General features: G+C 44.3%; 1 protein-coding gene across 1 annotated transcript in view; it reads left to right on the top strand.

Moving 5' to 3' along the window:
- Positions 1–12,196: 12,196 nt before the first annotated feature.
- CPLX1 (complexin 1) overlaps positions 12,197–21,472 on the top strand; it is a 138,991-nt gene continuing 129,715 nt past the window's right edge. The window contains exons 1-2 of the mRNA XM_066617813.1: positions 12,197–12,234; positions 14,330–14,445. Coding sequence (XP_066473910.1) covers positions 14,415–14,445 — 31 coding nt within the window. The 5' untranslated portion in view covers positions 12,197–12,234; positions 14,330–14,414. The remainder of the gene's footprint in view (positions 12,235–14,329; positions 14,446–21,472) is intronic.

The raw sequence follows: 21,472 nt of genomic DNA, 5'->3' as shown, positions 1-21,472 counted from the left end.
GGGCAAATACTTCCTAGGCAAGTAGCTTGACACTCACCTACCCTCAAGTGCTGGAGGCTGTTGTTACTTGAAGAACAGGCACTGTTTGCATGTAGCACAATCCAACATATGTCTGCTCCAAAACAAACAAACAAACAAAAGCCCTCCTGAGTTCAGCAGGACCCATTATCAACTATGTGTAGATAGGATTGCAGCCATACAGTACTTTCCCCTATTATCATTAGTTAAAATATATTGTGTGTTGGCAACCTTCAGTCTCGAAAGACTATGGTATCGCGCTCTGAAAGGTGGTTCTGGCACAGCGTCTAGTGTGGCTGAAAAGGCCAATCCGGGAGTGAAAATCCCTTCCACACCGGGAGCAAGTGCAGTCTGTCCATGGTCTGTCTCCCTGGCTATGGGCCTTCCTTCTTTGCCTCTTAGCCTCAGACTGTTGGCCAAGTGTCTCTTCAAACTGGGAAAGGCCATGCTGCACAGCCTGCCTCCAAGTGGGCCGCTCAGAGGCCAGGGTTTCCCACTTGTTGAGGTCCAGTCCTAAGGCCTTCAGAGAAGTTATTTGTGGAACGTGCTGATGGACCAGGGCAGGGAATAGAAATTTTATACACTCTTTTGTAAGCCAGTGACATTCAGCTCTCCCCTGGAGCCTTCCCCATCCCTTCCTTATCTAGCAGAGGACCAGCAGCAGTTCCTCTTCACTATCTGTCTTCAGCTATCACTGCTAGCCCTTCCTTTTTTTTTTTTGACAAAAGCACTCTGAGGAAGTTCCACCCTGGCCTACACTCCTCAACTGTAGCAGCCTTCTGCCCAGCATATGAATCAGTAAGAGGCACTGGTGTACCTGGGAAGTGACCAAGGGTTGCAAGTATCCCAGGCGGCATGCTGGAGAGCGGCGGTGCATAGAGCCACTCTTTCCCATGCCACCTCCTTTTTTTCCAAAGTGAAACAAGCTGGTGGTGGTGCGGGTCATTTCGCTTTGAAAGAAAAAAGAAAAAGTGATTCGATGCTAAAAAGGAGGGGAAGAAGGGGGAAGAAGGCAGCTATTATCAGCAATAATACTGGAAGTAATTGTGGTGAAGTGATGACATCACCACAGTTACTTCTGGTCAGGGGACAGCATTTTTTTGCACTGCCCTGTGGACTGCCAGTGGTAAGAAGGAATTCAGGGCAGGGAAAAAGGGTCATTTAGTGGAAGAGGGTACAATGATGAAGAAACTGAGGGGAAGGAGTGAAGCGGTGGGGACGTTTTTGGATAGATGGTTTTGATTTTTTCATTGTAGGATGGTTTATTGGAACTTTGATTAAGGAATAATAGATTGTATTCTGAAGGGCAGCATTCCTGCCTGTCACACAACCGCTAACGGCAATGGGAAAAATAAAATGACAAGCTTGTCACACGCTCCCTTTTGCAGAGCAAATGAATAAGTTTTTCATTACTACTCACTTGAAAGAGAAAACACTACTGACAACACCTGGAAGCCGTAACCAAATCATAAACTGAAAATTAAAACAAAGGCTATAATGCTAAACGTACTTGAAAGCTAACTCAATCAAAATCAATAGGCTTGACTTCAGAGAAAATACGTTTAGGATGGAAGACTTAATTGGAAATGTACTGCTGTTTCTCTTTCAGAAATGGTACATGTGAACATTATCAGCCAAGGAATAACTCTTGCACGCCCTGGAAGTCAACAGAGATGGACAAACCAAACCAACAATATGGTGGACCAGAAGAGAAGTGTGACCCATTTTACCGATGGACAAATGGGTATTTTGTCTACACAAGATCTTCTACGCAAGAGGATCAGAAGGCATGTTAAATATATTAAACATACTAAATTTGAGTGGAATTTATGCCTGTAACATTGTTAGTATTTTCTAAATAAATACCTATATGTGGGATGATGCTGGCTCTTGAAATGCACTTTGACTGTTTTGCGGCCCTATATTTTTTGCTAGTGCTGCCACTGCCATCCCAAGAGCGCAACTCTTTAGCTCTTTCCATAGAAGTGAATGGTTGCAATCCACTGCTCTGGGAAAATGTGAAGTATTGCATTTGGTGGAAATGATGCACTGGGGGAAAGTCCAGCTTAGTAGTCCTGGTCCTGCATGAGCCCACTTCCACAAACAAGGACAAACAGTGAGGGGGTACAATCTGTGCCAGAAGGCAAAGAATACACAGATGCAGACTGCATTCCACAGGGGTCTCCACAGTGCTCATGCTCTCCCACCTACATGCCACATTCTGCCTAATGGCATTTTGGTTGGAGTAAATGTTGATTGCTGAAAAAGCCACATCAGAAGAAAAAGTAGAGAGGAATATGGGAATGACTAGAGAGAAGCTGGAATATGAAGGAAGCTGAAGCCTACTTCACACTCCTGTGTATACATCACTGGAGTTCTTTGCACTTGACCCATGTACATTCAGTAGCTGACTTTGTGAAATGGCTTCACAGAGAAGCAGAGCATTTGAGGAGATATGGAAGTGCAATATCTGTGATGGGAACCATTACCAATTGCAAGCCATCAAGTTATGAACGTGCGTCAGTTGAACCAGTCCCAAATAATGGTCCTTTGACAACTGTTCAGCAGGCCCAAATTCAGCTGACGTTGTTGGTCTATGTGTTAGGACTGCTTCACACAACCATGTTAGTGCAGTGTGGCTACCTGTAATGGTAATGCGCAAGATCCCTCAAGGAGATGGAGTGTGGTGTCAACAGTGACCCCTTGCTCTGGCAGGCAAGCATGGCAGGCACAGCAGGGCCTTAGATTGCAGTGAGTGTGCTGTACAGCTGCAGCCACTTGAAGGCAATAGAGCCCTCAGGGATAAAAGCAGCACCTGCAGGGTAAGCAAGCAAAAAAAAACACAAACAAATTAATGGACTAGTAGCGGGATTACTGGACCTGTTGACTGACCAATGGAATAGCTGACTAATGGACAGATGGATGAGTAGACTTCTGAGGACTACTAGAGACTGCTGGAGACACTGGGATTGGTGTGTGGCTAAAATGACCCAGACCTGCTGAGGACCAAGGTGTTGCTGTAGTGGCTGGAGAAGCTGCTGGCAGGAGAGGGGAGGAAAGAGGACCTCTGAACAGGTGAGCTACCCTGGTGGTGGGGTCCAGCAGTGCTACAGTGGAGAACTGGGGCCATTGTTGGGGAACAAAGGGGAGCTAGTTAGCTTAAGATGGGCACAGCAAAGCTAAGCAAAGCTAGAACCAGGAATTTGGCAAAACACTACCTAAAACTGCTGCACATACTGTCCAAATCAGGTGCATTCAACAAGGCAAATGGCTTTGCATTTAGAACAAAGTCATCAAACCACATTTGCTGGTTGACAGTGTCATGCAAAAACCAAGATCCTGCTCATTGTACTCAGAACCTGACAAACATGGAAAGGGAATGATCTCAAATGAGTTTTCACTGTGGCCAACAAGCACCTAAGTGTTGTATGAATCACCCTTGAGCACTTCCCTTATTTACTTTCCATCAGCAGGTAGATCAATGGCAAGGACCCTACAAACCTGAAAGTACAGACTGGTTTTTGCATGTTACTACTGTATGTCTCATCAGTCACCTTTCCTGGTGGTGCTCTCCATGTGAATGACAATTTGTTGGGTTATTTGCAGGAATTAGTGGGCGGTGCTAATTTGGTTAGCCAAGATTCAGGGTTTTCAGGAGAGGATTATAAATATCTTTTTCCTCTCCTCCTATTGAATAGGCACTGGGAAGTTTCACACAGCTACAAGCAAAATAGGAGATATTCCCAAACTTGGTTGCCAGCATGGTAGCTGGACATTAAAGAAGTGGTATACATGGGGTTGATGATGATGTAGACCCAGAGATGCAAGGAAAGTGGTTCTGTCTCTCCCTAGCAGGGGTCACATTACTCCTGAAAAGAATATTCATGAAATATCTTGGGCCAGCGCGGGCCCAAGCCATTGGAATCAGGCCCTTATTCAGTTGTGTGAGTGTCATCAAATTGCCCACTGATTTTTTTGCTGATTTGTTGGGTGACCTGTACTGTTATACTGTTGTACTCGTATATTAAGATAAAGTTAATGGGATTACACCAGCCTTATTGATGCCACTGCATTTAAGCTGTATTTATGATATTGTAATTGATTCAGTATTGTCTGGTATGAGAGGAAGTCCATCATGGGGACCATCACCTGGGGGTGATACAGTGAGCTTCTCACCATGTGATGCAAACCCTAATGACACTTCTGACCTGGGCAGCTTCTCCCCTTCCCCCTCCCAGACAAACATCCAAAGCGGTTGTCAGTCTGGACTGGGGAAGGGAGAAAAGTATTAACCCTTTCCCCCTAGTGCAGAAGTCTTTATCTGAATGGATGGTAGCTGCTGCTTTTTGTACAATGCTTGTGAATGAGGGATTTGATCATAGCTGTGCATTGTGTTGTCTAATTTGACTTCAAGTTGCTTGAGTGGGAAATCGCCTCCCACACTTCCTTGTCCTTGCCTAGCAAGAGTGTTGTCACGAATGTTCCCCCACCTATTGTGGTTTCCTTCATTTCACTGAAACTCTATGAGACAAGCTTCCACAAGTATTGATGTCAAGTCAGCATGATTGGGCATGTATTTTCAAAAGCTTTACTTCTTGCTGTGCTTTTGAAGTTGACCTCCAGCTAGATGTATACCACTAATGAGGTCCAGCTTCTCAAACTAGTTTTGAATGAAATGCCTGAACAACAAAGTTAGTAAACAAAGAATAAGTTTCCCAGTTAACTCTTCTCATGTGTTCTCCACTTGTATTAGCAAGGAAATAAGTGAACCTGGAAACCCTATTTCTCAGCCCATGGCAATGTCAGTGATCATTAATATGCTGAAATAAACAATCAGTTGTACCTCAGGGAACTTGCTGCCGCAGAATTTTATGAGCTATAGTTTATGAACATGTTATGAACCAGGCTTTCCAATGAGATACAGAAATGACATGTAAACAAAATGGACCATTGAGCAGATTCTGATTTGACAGGGGTAGATGGAGATCAAATCATGTGATTGAACTAGGTAGTCTGATAGAATGATAAACGTATAAGGCTCTATACACCTAGAGCAGGGGTGTCCAAAGTTTTTGGCAGGAGGGCCACTTCATCTCTCAGACACTATGTGTGTGTGGGGGGGGTTAATTTACATTTTAAATTTGAATAAATTTACATGTTTACATAAATGAATATATTAAAGATGAACTTATATGAATGAATGAAGGTCTTGCAATAGCTCAAGGCCTATAAAAGGCCTTGCACAAAGCAAGACTGGCCTTTCCTTTGCTGCCACTACTGCATCACAGATGTGAAACAACAAGCAGTGGAGGGAGCCCTCATCCCACAGTTCACGCGAGATGTCAAACAGTTGCCCCTCACGCTGACAGCAGTTGCGTCGGGCCAGTGTGGGCTCCAACAAATCTCCGGAGGGCCAGAGACTCACTGGAGACTGGGGGCTCCCTGAGGGCCGCATTGAGAGGCCTCAAGGGCCACATGTGGCCCCTGGGCAGGGGTTTGGGCACCCCTGACCTAGAGGCTGAAGGTAAACTTGAAGATTTGTTTGACTTGTGTAGAATCAAGAACAACAAAGTAAAGGGGAAGCTAAGCTAGTCCACTGCAAAGTTTGATAAGCCCAATTTCACATACACGCATTACACTGTATTTTCAGTCTTCCTGCCTTCCCTTGAAAATGGTTAGGGTTACCAAGCTGGTGTTTGGATTTCAAATGGAGAATTATTTCACACACATGTACTGAATTTCATTGTGGTATTTCTGTATTTAAGAGAAATCCTGAATCATAGTATAATTTCCATTCCCTCCTGAAAAGAAGGGAGGAGGGGCGTGAGGGATGGGATAAAGGTGCAGGTTGACCAGACATATGCTCTTAAGACATGGAGTTGTTCCTGAGTATGCAGGCCAAATTTCATTCCAATGTCTCCATGTAAATTGAATGTCACTACCAAACATGCAGATGGGATGCTGAACAGGAAAGTTAAGCCAAAGGACTAGTTTCGTGCCATCAGTAAGCTTCAGATCTAGTTTTCTTTGGTCTGCAACAGTGGAAATCAAGCTGCTTAGAAAGGTACAATCCTATGCGTAGTTACTTGAACAGAGTAAGTCCCAATGAACAAAGCAGGACTTAATTCAGAGTATAGGATTATGCCGCATATTAACAGTGAGGCATATGGAGAGAGAGAGAGAGAGAGAGAATCCTCAGCTGCTAGGAGTCAAAATAGTTCTCTCCATGTCCAAAAGAGCACTTACTGCACCTGAGGTTTTATAGATAGAAGCTGCAGGAGGACAATGTTGAAGGCAAGTGAGTTTGTTTGTATCTTTCTTTGTTGGCAACCTTCAGTCTCGAAAGACTATGGTATTGCGCTCTGGATGGTGGTTCTGGCACAGCGTCTAGTGTGGCTGAAAAGGCCGATTCGGGAGCGACAATCCCTTCCACACTGGGAGCAAGTGTAGTGTTTGTATCACACTATGGCAAAGCTCCTAGGAGCTGTTACTGTTTGACAGCACTTGTGATATTCCGATCATTATGTTGTTGTTTTGATCCTTACTGTGGCGCAAGACTAGAGTTGCCACAAACTCTGGTTTTACTGAATTTTTTTTTTTGGGGGGGGGCCTCAATCAGTGTGTGTATAGCTCATTTCAGGCATCCACCTGAAGCAACCAGACATCTGAAATGGGACTTCTTGCTGGCCTCAAGGTACACCTGATGTTGCCACATGCATGCCAAGCACCAGAAGACTCTGTGCCTGCTGTATTCCCGATCTGAGGATATAACATCCCCTAGTGCTATTAATGTTGAGAAGGAAGCTCCCACGTAGCCTGGCCCTTTGCCATTCCCCTCTATTTTTGTTACACCATTCTGGCCCCAATCCTATGCACAGCGACACAGGCTTATGCCCACTGAAATAAATGGTGATCACTCCTGGTGGTGGGGAGAGGACTTCAGTAAAGGCAAGAGTTCCACCAGCTCTTGTTCAGAAATGGAGGACTGGAGATTTGAGATTTCTTTTTATGCAGCTAGGGAAACAAAGGGGATGAGCCAAAAACATTGTGACAGCTTGTCTGAAGGATTGGCAAATTAACATAATTTAAAATAGGCACCGGTTTTTCCAGTGGCCTTTCCTTATAGAAATAGCCACTGCCGGCAGTGTTCATTTTACACAATTATTTTTTGAAGCGGAGCACTGCAGGACAAGAATAGGGAATAGACGTGCAAAAAATGGAAGCAGTCTTCAGGGCCAGCAGTTGTCCCAGGCAACAGATGGGTTCAGGCCTCTGCAGCTACCTCCCTGTACCTCTACCCCTGCACCCCCAGTGCAGGCAGCAGCAAAGGCCACCACTGCCTCTCTCCACTGCCCTGGCCACCCTTACCGATGCAGCAGAACAAGAATTCTGGGCCTAGGCTGCAGGAGGGGAGATTTAGGACAGGTATCATGAAGACATCTTTGTGGAAAGAGCAGTTGGACAACGGAACTGATTTGTTAGGGAAGTGGTGGGTTGCTGGAGGGCTTCAGGCAGAGCTTTGACAGGTGCTTTTTGGAGATGCTCTAGAGAGAATTTTCCTGCTTCAAGCAGGGAGTTGAGCTAGATTACTATACTACATTTAAGAATGGCTAGTGCACTGTGAGAAAGAAATACATTAAATAATGATCCAGAGTACCTAACCTCAGAAGAGGTTGCTTGTTGCTTCTCTACATAAGTCACTGCTTTGATCTTCCCTAATCCTTATCAATGCTCAGGCTAACATCTAACACAGCCATTTTCAACCTTTTTCATCTCAGGGCACACTGACAAGGCACTAAAATTGTCAAGGCACACCATTAGGCTTTTGATAATTGACAAGGCACACCATGCTGCCAGTGGGGGGGGGGCTCACATCTCTCATTGGCCCTACTAATAAATGATATTCCCCAAAATTCATGTGGCACACCTGTGGACCACTCGTGGCACACCAATGTGCCATGGCACAGTGGTTGAAAATGGCTGGTCTAACACAATGATGCACAGTAACATATGCTGAGTAATTCTTACTCTTATAAACCTGAATAGATTTACTTTAAGGCCTGGTCTACATAGCCTCAGAATGAGGTGGTGGAGTAGACTGTACCACTTCAGGCAGAGGAAGCCATCTTTGAATGTTCCTTTATGCTTTATTTCCAGCAAGTAGAAAATTAGCATAAAAGAGGCAAAGCTTTTAGCCCAGTCAGTTCTTTGCTGTGCTAGTTTTCTACTTTCAGGGAATTTTTTGAATTTAAATTTGGGGATGGGATCTTAGCTCAGTGGTAGAGCACATGCTTTGAATGCAAAAGTGTGCATCTCCAAGTCTGCCATGTTCTGCTACTGCATATGTAAACCAGGCTCAGAATGTGTGAGTACCTCAAATTGTAATTCAGAGAGAGGGGGGTGCGTGGCTCAGCTATCAGAAGTCTTGGAAACATTGGTTTCAATGTCTATACATTTTAATAGTGTAAACCGCTCTGAGACTTTTCAGGAAAAACAGGTACTAAACTCTACAAATGTAAACAAATCCAAATAAAAATGTGACAAAAGCACAAAACATAGCTGCTATACTGTGGGTACAAAGGGATGGTTCATTTGTGCACCCTCAAATGGTTGGCAACCTTCAGTCTCGAAAGACTATGGTATAAGCCTACAGCACCGGGTATTCCCAGGCGGTCTCCCATCCAAGTACTAACCAGGCCTGATTCTGCTTAGCTTCCAAGATCAGATGAGATTGGGCATGCACAGGGTATCACTTGAAGTAAAAAGCATGGAGGGTTGGCTGATGCAGGTGAATGTGCCATTACAAATCAAACACCACCAATACAGTTTTCACTTCAAAAGCAATACATTTCAGTGGAATTGGTTTGCACATTTCAACTACAAATGATGAAAAATTCAACTATGTACATTTATTTGTTTTTCACAATTTTTATACCACCCTTCCTCCAGGAACGCAGGGTGGTGTACTTGGTTCCTCCCCCTCCTTTTGTCCTCACAACAAACCTCTGAGGTAGGTGAGGCTGAGTTGAAGCTTCCTGCGTGACCTTGGCCCCGTCACTCTCTCTCTCTCTCTCTCTCAGCCTCACCTACCTTACATGGTTGTCGTTCTGAGCACAAAAGGAGGGAACTATGTACACAACCCCGACTTCCTTGGAGGAAGGGAGATATCAAAAAATATGTGAAAAAAATTCAAGGAAATAATGTGTAGAAGGGCCTATCCATGGTGAGCTGGTGGGTTGGTATTAGATGGGGTTTACTCTTTCTTGAGGGCTTTTGCTGGAGTTGAGGAACCTGAATTTTCCAACACGTGGGTGATTGTATTCATTTCTGGGGAAGTAATGTGATATCAGTTTTGCTACTGATCTTTTTTTCATCAGTTTTGCTATTGATCAGTTCTGCCACTTTTGTTTATGCTTTCTTTCTATTTCTGTTTGAAACTCTTTTTATATTTTATGTGTGGCTATTTGTTCCGTCGCTCCTGCACTTATTTATCGCTACAGTAGTTTTGTGGCTGGGTTGCTTTTGCTCATTACATGGATCTTGCTTATCGATACCTTTTAAAACAACTGCTATATGTTTTTATTGCTCAGCTGAAACTTTCGAGCCCCTTTGAGTTTTCAGATTAACTGGATGGACATGCACACTCCTAGATTTCTCTACACTGGAGGATACAGCTGGACATGTGAACTGCTGACTGCACTGCATTGCGTTTGAGGCAGTCCTGTTGCTGCTGGTGTGTGAGCTGCAGTGGAGCTTTCAGGGATGCAAGTCATCACTTGATGCTGCAGTCTTCAGGTGATGAATGAACACCCAAGTGGGAAGCAGCCTGAGATGGGATGAGAGGGAAAGGGGTGGGCAGACAGCAAGGGGTCAACATTATACATCAGAATGCAGTTTGAAAAGCCCTGGAGATACAGGCTGCAGTTGTGTGCACACTTTCCTGGGAGTAACCCCATTGACTGGAATGAGACTTACTTCTGAGTAGACATGGCTAGGCTTGGGCTGACAGGCTGCAATCGTGTGCACACTTTCCTGCGAGTAACCCCATTGACTAGAATGAGGCTTACTTCTGAGTAGACATGGCTAGGCTTGGGCTGACAGGCTGCAATCGTGTGCACACTTCCGTGGGAGTAACCCTATTGACTAGAATGAGACTTACTTCTGAGTAGACATGGCTAGGCTTGGGCTGACAGGCTGCAATTGTGTGCACACTTCCGTGGGAGTAACCCTATTGACTAGAATGAGACTTACTTCTGAGTAGACATGGCTAGGCTTGGGCTGACAGGCTGCAATTGTGTGCACACTTCCGTGGGAGTAACCCCATTGACTAGAATGAGGCTTACTTCTGAGTAGACATGGCTAGGATTCGGCTCACAGGCTGCAATCGTGTGCACACACTAACCCAAGGCGAGCAAGTTCTGTTGAGCGGACTTACTCCCGAGGAAACATGCCCTAGATGGCCTTCCCTGGGCTTCACCACCCCCCAATGCCCCCCTGGAGAGCTCAGGTCCAGCCACTCCCTGTTCCGCAGGAGCCCGAGTTGTTTGGGCTGCGGTGACCTTGAAGGCAACTCCTCGGCGCAGCAGCCCGCTCTAATGACCCGCTTCCTTTCCTCGCCTTCTAGCAACCGGGTGGTTTGATTTTTTTTTTTCTCCCGATGCCTCCGTTTTTAATTGGATCGCTCCCCCGTCACTCCGGCCGGAGGGTCCTCCCCATCTCTCTTTGTTGCAGCCCGATCGGGTAGTTTCCTTCCCTTCACGCAAGAACAGAGGTGCCTCCGGAGCCTTTGGAGGCTACATCAGCTGACCGGGTCTGCAGCAGTCAGGAGGAGAGCACGATTGCAGCATTTTCAATGGGGGGGGGGGGGCCCTGCCTGCCTGCCTGCCTGCCTGCCTGCCTGCCTGTGCAGTGGGGTGGAAGAGTTCTCTAGCCAAAGCATCTCATGCCCCTTTCCCCTTGGATTCCCCCCACCCACCCCAGAGGAACCCAATCCTGGGGATTTCCAGCCAGGCGTTTCCACGTCCTGGTTTCTTTCGCCTCTAGCCCGCCCCACCAGGGACTGCGTCTGGGAAGGTTGGCGTTCTTTCCTCAGCCATACTGTTCTGTTAACCTTCAGACGCCCCTTGGCAAAGGGAGGGGGGCGACGCGCTCTTTGGCAACAGCTGGGGGGGAGTTCTCTCCGTCGCGAATGCATTAGTAGGCGTCTTCCCGCAGGCCCCCCCCCACCCCAAGTTCTGTGAGCTTCTGAGTCTCGCCTCTTCTCTTTCTGTTCCCCGATTTGAAATGCCAGGGAATTCATAGCAAGATCTGTCACTGGGCTGAGGCTCTGGGAGGCTTTGCGGAGAAACTGCTGACTTAGCTGATCTTTTTTTAAAAAAATGTTACATTTTTTCACCTGTTTCCGATTTGAAGCTTCCCCCCGCCCACAAACACAGCAGTTCAGTTCAACAAATGCAAACTCATCCCCCCCCCCATACAGCTATTAAAACTACAAGCCACTCAGGCTGCAATCCTACCCACACTTTCCTGGGAGTAAGCGCCATTGACTATAATGGGACTTACTTCTGAGTAGACAGGCACAGGCTTGGACTCTCAGTCTTTATAATGCATCCAGACATTAGATGGGGGATCCCTATACATTAGATGCTCCCCCCCCTCCAGCAATCTGCAATGTCTGTCGCCCTTCTCTCCCCCTCCCCAAACTGCAGGTGCGCGGAAAGCTACCTCCTGCTGCAGGAAGAGTTGCTACCCTCTCACAACCCTTACCGTGGGATGGGTTGGTGGGGGGGGGGGGAGGAGGGCAAAGCGAGAGCCAGGCGAGAAATGCCGATCCAGCAGCATCGGGAGCGGGAGGAGGAGGAGGAAAGGAGCCGGCGTAGTGTAAGGAGGGAATAGTGTCAGTGGGATGGTCCGGAAATCCCGTGATAAAAAGAGGGAGTAGTGAAAGTAGGGAGCTCTCGGCTCGTCCCCTCCTCTGTCGCTGGCTCATCGTCGCACCCGGACACTACTCGAAGGGAGAGAACTTCTTGCGCCTGCTCCTGTCCGTGCCCTCCAGCCAGCCAAGGGTTGAGCTCTCGAAGCACACATGGACCCCCTTCGTAGCAGGAGGGGTTGATCTGCTAGGGACGCCGCAAAAAAAACAACACAAAAAGAGCCTTCTGTTAGCAACTCCAGTCGGAGACAGACCTGCAGCAAGCCAGGCGCTGGGGATCAAAGGTATGACTGGGGTCCTTTCCGCCCTCTGTTTTGAGCCACGGGAGCTGTCCTGGGTGCTGATGCGTCCGTGCTTGGCAACGTGCCCTTGTAGTAGGCACCGCCCGGACGCAGGGAAGTGTCCTTGGTGCTGAACACTCTCCTTTGCTAAAACGCCCTGCTGCTGCTCACGGATCCGGGATTGCTCTCATTTTTCTTGCTGTGCGGTGGTAAGCTGGCTGCCCTCTGTGCCCTACTGTGTGTTGGTTGCGGGGATTGGTTAGTTAGCTGTGTAGAAGAGAGAGGGGGGAAAGTCTGAAGGATGGATTTGTGGGACAAGCTGAGCTACCCACTCCCAAGGGTGGGTATGTTGGGGTTATGCAGGGAGCTACTCGTGCGAGCTCTCTGGTTGAGAGCTTGGTTTGCTTCTGAAAAAGCTAGTCATGAGCATTCTGCAATCTTGGTTTCTTTTGGGCAAAGTCCAGTGCATGAAAAGCAGCCCTCACCCATATTTTGGTGTCGTCTCATGGTCACCTCATTGGAACCAGAAGGGTGTATTTCATTCTTTGGTGCATGAATTCATCCCCCCCCCCACAAGAGCATGAGGTCACAATGTTTCTTTGATCGCAGAAGTTTGGAGAGGGAAAATGGCCAACTTATGCAGACTTGCAGCACTATGTTTCATTAGCTTTGCTAAGTTTTAAATAGTGGTATAGTTTTAAATCATGGTATTGAAGACACCTAGCAGTACATATGTACAGTATGTGTGTGTGTGTAAATTAATAAGAAGCACAGAAGCATGTATATGTATATATCTATGTATATGTATAGCTAGGTGTCTTCGATATCACTGCTATATGTCTTCAATACCACTATTTAAAACTTAGCAAAGCTAATGGTTCACTAGGACATTTTCAATGGAGAATTTTGGAGAAATCTGGTAGGACGTTTGCTTCACTCTGCAGAGTCAGCAGAGGGAAATCTCATTGGGCAATGGGTCCGTATTCTAATTTTCCCTGTCTCGTAGTCATTTTCAGTCCAAGAGTTCAAGTTTTCTCATGCACCAAGATATGAAGATTTCAAATAATGTATAGACTTTTCTATGGGAAAAATATCTATTTACAAGAAACTTGTTTTTTGCCTAATTGTCTTGAATTTGTTGCCCCAACCTGAAATTCTGTGTTGCCCTTGTATCCAATGCCAGTAGTATTAATTATTGTGCCAGATTCCAAGAAACCTTCCCAGTGACTGTTCATGAAATTAACTGACCTTCTTTTTAAAAAGAGAGAAATTCCAACTAGCTATAGGTGTGCCTAGCATACAGGAGCTGGGTGCCATTTCAATAGGATATTTCTCTTGTTTGCTTGCAATGTTTCTGATATTTAACTAGACTTGATTGGAGTGGCTCTTCTGGTCAATGATGCAAATATGAGGTTGGCCATTAGGAGATATTGACAGAGACGCCTGCTGCTGAGAATTCAAGAAGCACAAACGCTTCAACCTTCAAATGCCCCCAGCGTCATTTCTTCTCCGAATAGTGCAAATGTGTTTCCCCCTTCAGAACACCCCCTCTGAAAATTCACTAAGGGCCAACAAAGTTGGAAAACTGTCATCTAGTTAGAAAACTCATCTAATCCCCATGGGTTTTGCATTGGTCTGAATGACCTCTTCTAATGGTCTGATATGAAAATGAAACAGGCGCCCGGCAAATTCAATTAAACAGCTCTGTGGGCAAATGTATTAACACAGTAAATGAAGGTTCCGCTGTTTGTTACACGTCTGTGCTGTCCTTGGTTTTCCACCAGTGATTTGGAGTGCATGGTGCCTAGCTCTTGGAATAGTTCCGCATGAAGTCAATCCTATCCCATGACAGTATGTCAGCATTAGATCGCTCTTTATAGTACTCCATAAACATTATACTACAGAATGTTAATTTACTGTACTGACTAGCTGCTCAAAACATGAACAAGTAACTTCACCTACTTTATGAGAAATGCAGGGGGAGAGCAACTGGGCAGACTTCTAAAGGAAGTAGCTCTAATGCAGTAAGACTCAAGAGTTGGGATGAAAGCACAAAATTTAGCCACCTTAATGCTAATCTTCTGCCTTGTGAATTCAGCTGCAGGCTGCAACTGAAGAACTTGCCCCTCGTCTGTCTTGCATGTGAGAAGTGATCTGGTGGGAAGGAATCTAAAGCCATCATCATGGAATTCGTAATGAAACAAGCTTTAGGAGGTAAGGGCAAAATGCTGCTATTTTGTGACTGCTTGATGGGAAGTAATCCAAACCGACCATGATGAAATGTGTCTTGAAGGGGGAAGTGGTGTGACTGGTACTACCTCGCACCGGCTTAGAGGTGACATGGATTCCCGTCATCTGAATTGACATATTCATCTAAAGAATTTCCGCAGCAAACAATGCAAATTTCACCCTGGGAATCTTATAAGCTAAGCAATTTGAAGTAGCTCGGCACAGACCACCAAGCTCAGTGGCTTATGTAATTAATTTAGATCTTTACAGATTTGCTGCTTACTCTTCCCCCATCCACCGCCGTACGAGGTATCCAAGTTGTGAGACTTGCTTCTTATCACTGATGCATTTGTTACATAAAGTATTATTGTATTTTGTTGCTGAATTACAGTGCCAGTAGTAGGCAGCACTGAGAGCGGCCTCAGACCCATACCTGGTTTCTGAACTTCTAGGGTTCTGTTCCAAATAATATATTTCTATGAACTGATCACTATTCACCGCATGTTGCTAAAACTTGGGCAGAATCTCTACAAATGTGCAGATGGAAAGGGATTGTAGAGAGAAAGCTCATCCAAGCCAGATGCCTTGGAAACTAGCCATATTTTAAACCGCTGAACACAACCGCTATGTTGCAACCATAACCCAGGTTTAAACCAATGTCATTGTTATGACTCTCAGGGTACAATCCTATCCACACTTTCCTGGGAGTAAGCCCCATTGACTATAATGGAACATACTTCTTAGCAGACATACATAGGATTGGGCTCTAAGTTAAGATACCTTAGGAGCTATGGTTCTGTGAAGGACTGCAAGATCTCCAATATATAATTCCCTGTCTCTCCATACAACCCGAATGCCTCCAGGTTGCTTGGGGGAAGTCAGAAAAGCAGGTATCAAGGTGGTTCAGTCAAGTTTGCAATGTAGATGTGACCTTATGAGAAGGTGGCATTTAACAATGTGTGCTCAATAGAATGCTGCTTTACCAGAGCCATTCTAGGCATATTTATTCAAGAGCAAGTCCCAATGAGGCTTATTCCGGGAAAGTGTGTATAGGATTGCAGCCTAAGTGATCATCATTAAAGAATTGTTTTGTACTCTGGGTTGGCTGGTGTTTCATCTTTAAGTAGATGTTCTGTTGTGTTCAGGTGGTTATGGTACAAATCATTTAGAAGCCAAAGTTCATATGAAGAAGCTGTCATATTATATCATTATTCAAGTGCAGCATTTGTTCCCATCCTCCTATATCATTACGGTGCACATTTTAAAATACTTTCCCATTTGTGGCTAGTTCAAGTCCTATTCAGATCAGATCTGAAGGTCATTTGATAGACATTTACTGATTTTTGCAAGTCATTCAAGGGCTTGGTTTTATTCCACATGCATATTCTCCCATTAGTGGTATCATTATTGTTTGTTGTGCCGTGTTACGGATGCAATTTGCAGTATAAACATATTATGAAGCTATTTACTTAATCAGACACATTTATATTCAATTTAATTCTTCTTTATGTGCAAGGAAAAGGAGGTTCTTTTTGTTTGAAAGTAATTTAAATAGATGGTTTGAAGCTACAAAATAGAAGGAAAATGTTTATATTCAGGATTTTCCCCTTAAATATTCTTTTGGGTCTTTACAGTTTGGCACACTGTGAAAGCTGCTGAAATCCCATTGAGGTGAATGGTCTTTTCAAAACATTGTCCAAAACCAAACCAAACATGATCCATCCTTTGGTGAAGGGGATGGCATAAAAGGGGAGGGATGTGTCCCTTCTCTCTTCTACTTCCCAGCTGCCCCTGGGCACAGTCACACTACAGCATTTGATCACTACACATACCTGGTGGTCCAGATTCTTCCTTGGTGCCCTTGTCTCCAAGTTACACAAGCCTTAGAACCAGCTGGAGGGGAAAGGGCTTCACTGAACCCTGTGCTGATTCTTCTGCTTGTATCCCAGTGAGGCAACACAGGAATAGTTCTTTCTTCCTCATTCCAAGTTATGGAACCTCCTTCCTCAGGAGGTTCATTTTGCCCTTTCTCTGATGACCTTTCAAACACTGTGCTAAAACCTTTTTTTTTTTTTTTTTAAATTCCAGCGGGCCTTCAGTATAAGGGGAGGGGGGCTCTGAGCAGCTATATTTCTGTCTGCGGATTTGATTACTATTAAGGGCAAGAGATTAAAAGCAGTTGCACAGCACTTTCCAGGGTTCAGAGCATTTCACATGCACTCTTACTGTTCATACAACAACCCTGTAAGGTGGGTATGATTATCACAATACTGCTGCTGGGGAGCAGAGGCTGAAAGGGAGTGGTTTGCCTAAGGGCACCTAGTGAATTTATGGCAGAAGTGAGATTCACACCAGGGACATCTGGATACATAAAGCACAATCCTAAATACACTTACCTGGGAGTCAGCCTCATTGAACACAGTGGAATTTACTTCTGAGTAGACGTGCACAGGATTGCACTGTCAGTCTTCTAGTCACCATGCTGCATTTACTCTTCCACTGTATTTTTGGTATTTATTTATAGCTTGTATTTTATTATTTTATTTACACTGGATGTATCTTACGTTTTCTGGTTTGCTGCCAGATGCCTTCAATGAATGAAAAGGAAAGGTGGAGTATAAGTATTTATAATAAATGCCGTCACTTATGGAAATGGAAAAACGGTTTTTGCGGGGGGGGGGGAGCGAGTGTAAATGGAATGCTAGATGCAGGGAGGTGGCAGCAAGATGCAAGTTTCTTGTGGTCTTGTGTGTGCTCCCTGAGGCATCTGGTGGGCCACCCTGAGATATAGGAAACTGAACCCTGAGCCTGATCCAGTAGGGCTCCTCTCATGTTCTTATGTCCTTTGCATCACCAACATTTTTCAAATTCTGTTTCTCTTGCTAACATTATTGTAACATCCCATAATCTAAGCAGAGCAAATTCTAGTGAAAGCAAAAGGAGCTAAGTTCAAGTAAAAACCCATAAAAGGACAGTGGTGATGATGCTATATACATAATCATCATCATCATCAGTGTATATGGTCCCAAATCAGCCTTTTCAGCCACACTAGACGCTGTTCCAGAACCACCATTCAGAGCGCGATACCAGAGTCTTTCAAGACTGAAGGTTGCCAACAACAACAAGGTAAAACTGGACTCTTGTTTTTAAAAGATACCGGTCGTTGCTAGAAGACACTGGAAAGCGCATCAAGGGAGAGAAATGAGGAACAGCTGTTGCATTTCATATCTCAGCTGAGGATGAGTCCAAGGATTATACTAGATGTGGTGTTAATCATCCCATTTGGCCCATTTGGTGTGTGTGTGTGTGTGTGTGTGTGTGTTAATGTAAATAGTGGCGATGGCAACCCAAGTCCAGATTAGGACCATGGGATGGGGCTTTAACCCCTTGTCCTTCCTATGGTCCTTCTCTCCTGGGGTAAATAGCAGGTACCAGGGATGGAAATCCAATCTGGGACTGTGGTGGTGGGACAAATGGTTAAGGCACCTTGCTTCCATACCTTAGCCCCAATCTAGATCCTGGTCCCTGTGGCTGCTATTTCTGTTTTGAAATAAATAAACACGCATGGTTAACATGTCACATGGTCTGACCCGAAAGGGTTTGACAAAATACTTAATGGAAGAGGTAGCTCTTCGGAGAGGGTGAGAGAGACTGCATGCACCACATAGCTGTATTGGGTGGATGTTTCAGGCAGAAGAAACAGCAAGATAGAAAAGGTAGCATAGCTGTAGCAAACCTGATGAGATGTTTAAATGGAAGAAAATATCTAGGAATCTGCCTTTTTTCCAGAGAAAAAGATATATTATTTCCATTTGTTAAAAATCAATACGTTAATTCCATCACACTTGCCTTTCAAATGCTTTCATCACCTATGGTTACTGGATTCTATTATTTTAGCTTCTGGCGTTTACCAATATATTTAAAAGTTGAATATACTGTATGTACTTATGCGGGATTAAAAAAAAATTATTGGATCATCTTCTATCTAGTACAGTGGTTCCCAAACTGTGGGTGGGTCACAAGCTGATTTTTGGTGGGTCGCCGAAGGATGATGGAAAGATCAGATAACTAATGACCTCAAGCCCTGAGGTTATTAAAACATCAGATACTGTAGCTGCTAACTACCCTGCAAAGAGCTCAGCTCCTGCAGTTTGCTAGCGTGTGTAAATATAGGGAGATAAATGTTTGAGGGTCTTCTTTCTGGTTATTACTACATAAATAAAAATTTTAATATTTCTTTCTAGATCTTTTTTTTTTTTTTAATCTGGTAAACCTAGATGGGTCCCAACAGAGTGTCATTTTAAAAAGTGGATCCCAGAACTCAAGTTTTGGAACCATTGTTCTAGTATATTTATGACACTTTCTTCCATGCAGGACAGTAGCCACGCCCTCTATATGGTTGTTAGTCTTGCCTTGCTATGCTCATTTGAGACTAATATGTCCACTCATCTCTCACAGTGGTTGTTTCTGGAACAGTGCGGGAGATGCAGCTTCTACAAATCATCTTATTGGCTGGGACTCTTAAAAGTATAGGCATTGTCTCTGGGTCTAGACTTGGCATCCATTTGGAATGCATGCAGGGTTTGTGAACGAAGCAGAAATAAACATCTTAAAAAAAATCTTCCCCATTAACTTGCTCCATTCTATTTCCTGCCTGTTTGCAATCCAGAATTTTCATGTGCTTCAAAGCTGTGCTGACAGTAGGCACATTCAGACAAGCTTTTGGAAAACATATCAGTCCTAAATACAGTTTTGTGACTATGTATGCATCACTAGAGATCACAATAAATCAAGAGGTAACAGGCAAATGTGGATTATAAATAACCGGTAGTATTTCCCATTAGACATCAGATATTCCATTGTATTAATCTACTTATCTGCTCAAAATTCTGAAGACCAAGTGTCCCTTGATTTCTCATAGACATAGAAAGGTACAAGATTGCCTTTAAAAGCACGCAGACTGGTGGGAAGGCTGGTACCTCAACCTGCAGCCTGCCACTTTGGTAGTTTTGTGCATAGATATTCCTGCCACATGAGCATAGATGATCATGTGGGTCTTTTCTATCTGAATGGCATCTTCTGGAAAGGTAGCTGCAAAATATCCATGATATCAGCCCCATGCACATATAACCTGCTGATGTGTATATGCGTAAGACTTGACCCCATGATAGTGGCCAGAGGCAGGAAATTAGCCTGCGCACCACAACCCAGAAAGCAAACATATGAACTAAACCTTAGGAGTGAAATCAATCCCTGTGAGTTTGCAGTTCATTAGGAGAGGTGAGTACATGACTAATGCTAGAGATGAAAGAAATCTCACAGGCTTTGGTGATACTATTTACGTGCTTTTAATTAGGCCTTTGTTTCCATACTTTTTGGACAAGGTGGATTTTTTTAAAACAACCCAACCAATCAGCTGTTCAATTGCTGCTTCATAACACAGCTTACATAGACGTCTTGGGTATTACATCAGCAAGGGTATGAGCTTCAGTCTCACCAAGGCTAGATATACAGTGGCTTGTAGTATTAAAAGAAAATTTAGCACTTCTTCATATGCTTTGTACTAATTTAGCCTGCCAACGTTTTGAAAAACAAGGGTGAAATGAGTCAGGATATCAATAAAAAGCACAGAGGCAAAGCTCACAAGGCAGGTTGCAAATGCACTGAGAATACAAACATATTTTCTCACCTTGGAGCAGGCTGAGGTTATAATAACAGGTCCAGATGCCATTAATTTGTGTGGCAATTTTAAAATAACTAAGGTCAAACTAGTTGGTTGTTGTGCAAGCAGAACAAAGCAATGCAAAGGAGATCTGCTGAGGCTTTTTGATGAGCATCTTGGAATGTGGCATTACGTAGGAACACTGATGGACCTGCTGATGTTTTACTTTATCAAGACTTGGGAGCATGCTTAGAATTTAGAATTCTGGAGCTTATTTGCAGCCATATTGACCTTGAAACGGTCGAACTTACAGCTAGCGTCAAGACAGCCATTGGAATTTAGAGTGATGCGGGGTTGGCAAAGCGAATGAAGGAATCAACATGATCTTTTTAAGCTGCTTGAGGCCATAAAGTTGTCTTGGGAACTCATCATTCTACTAGAATGAAGAAAAATGGATAGAAAACAAACTGGGCTTGTTTGTGCCTCGGGTGCAAAATCTCATTGGGGTTCCTCTCTCATGGTACAAAGATATAATTATACATTCAGTAACTGACCATTTTGCACTCTTTAATGATGCCCTAAAGCAGCTACCTGAGGCTGCTACTGCACATTGCATTGTAGTAGTAGAGCCATCACTATAAAGAAAGCATAAGGCAGCTGAAGTAGAGAGATGTAGCAGACAACACATGTCTGTTTTGGTGAGAGATTATTTCAAAATTTTCCCTAATTTGGGAGTTCCAAACCACTACCACTTTGCTTCCAAAGTGGGACTTGTATGTTAAGAATTCTTCTCCATTGTTCCAAGTCTTATTTCCAGATTTTGCTCTTCCACAGAGTACTGTGCATGCAATCTACAGCTCTCTGTTCTTTCAGTGGGCAGAAAAGCAGTTGATCGAAATTTTACTGAAACAGTGCACTGATAAAAACACTGCGCAAAAGCAATCTTGATGATGGTTATATGTATGGTTGAATCAAGATTCATTTTGTATGGTGTTTTATCAATGTGGAGGAGTGTACGTGAACATCTATGCAACACTGCACAGAAAGAACCTTCCTGCAGTTATGGCTTTTTATGGCAGTATTTCATCAGTGTGTATATGCTCATCAGTGCAGGGGGAAAAATAACTTAAAGGGATTGAAAGCTGTGGTAAACCTTGCATGTTCTAATTCAGGAAGAATGCAGGACAGAAAGAATTCACAGAACAATATAAAGCAATGGAAGTGGAATCCTTAAAGCGTTTTGTTTTTCTGTGTGCATACACTTTTGGGCAAGTGTGTGCTGTATGTATCAGATGTCACTGGATCACACAGTTAGATTATCCTGTTGCTATGTTATGCTTTGAGTGATAA

This window comes from Tiliqua scincoides, chromosome 2 (assembly GCF_035046505.1).
Source record: "Tiliqua scincoides isolate rTilSci1 chromosome 2, rTilSci1.hap2, whole genome shotgun sequence".
Classification (NCBI taxonomy): domain Eukaryota; kingdom Metazoa; phylum Chordata; class Lepidosauria; order Squamata; family Scincidae; genus Tiliqua; species Tiliqua scincoides.
Note: the sequence above shows the minus strand (reverse complement) of the source record. Positions and strands in the feature narration are given on the sequence as shown.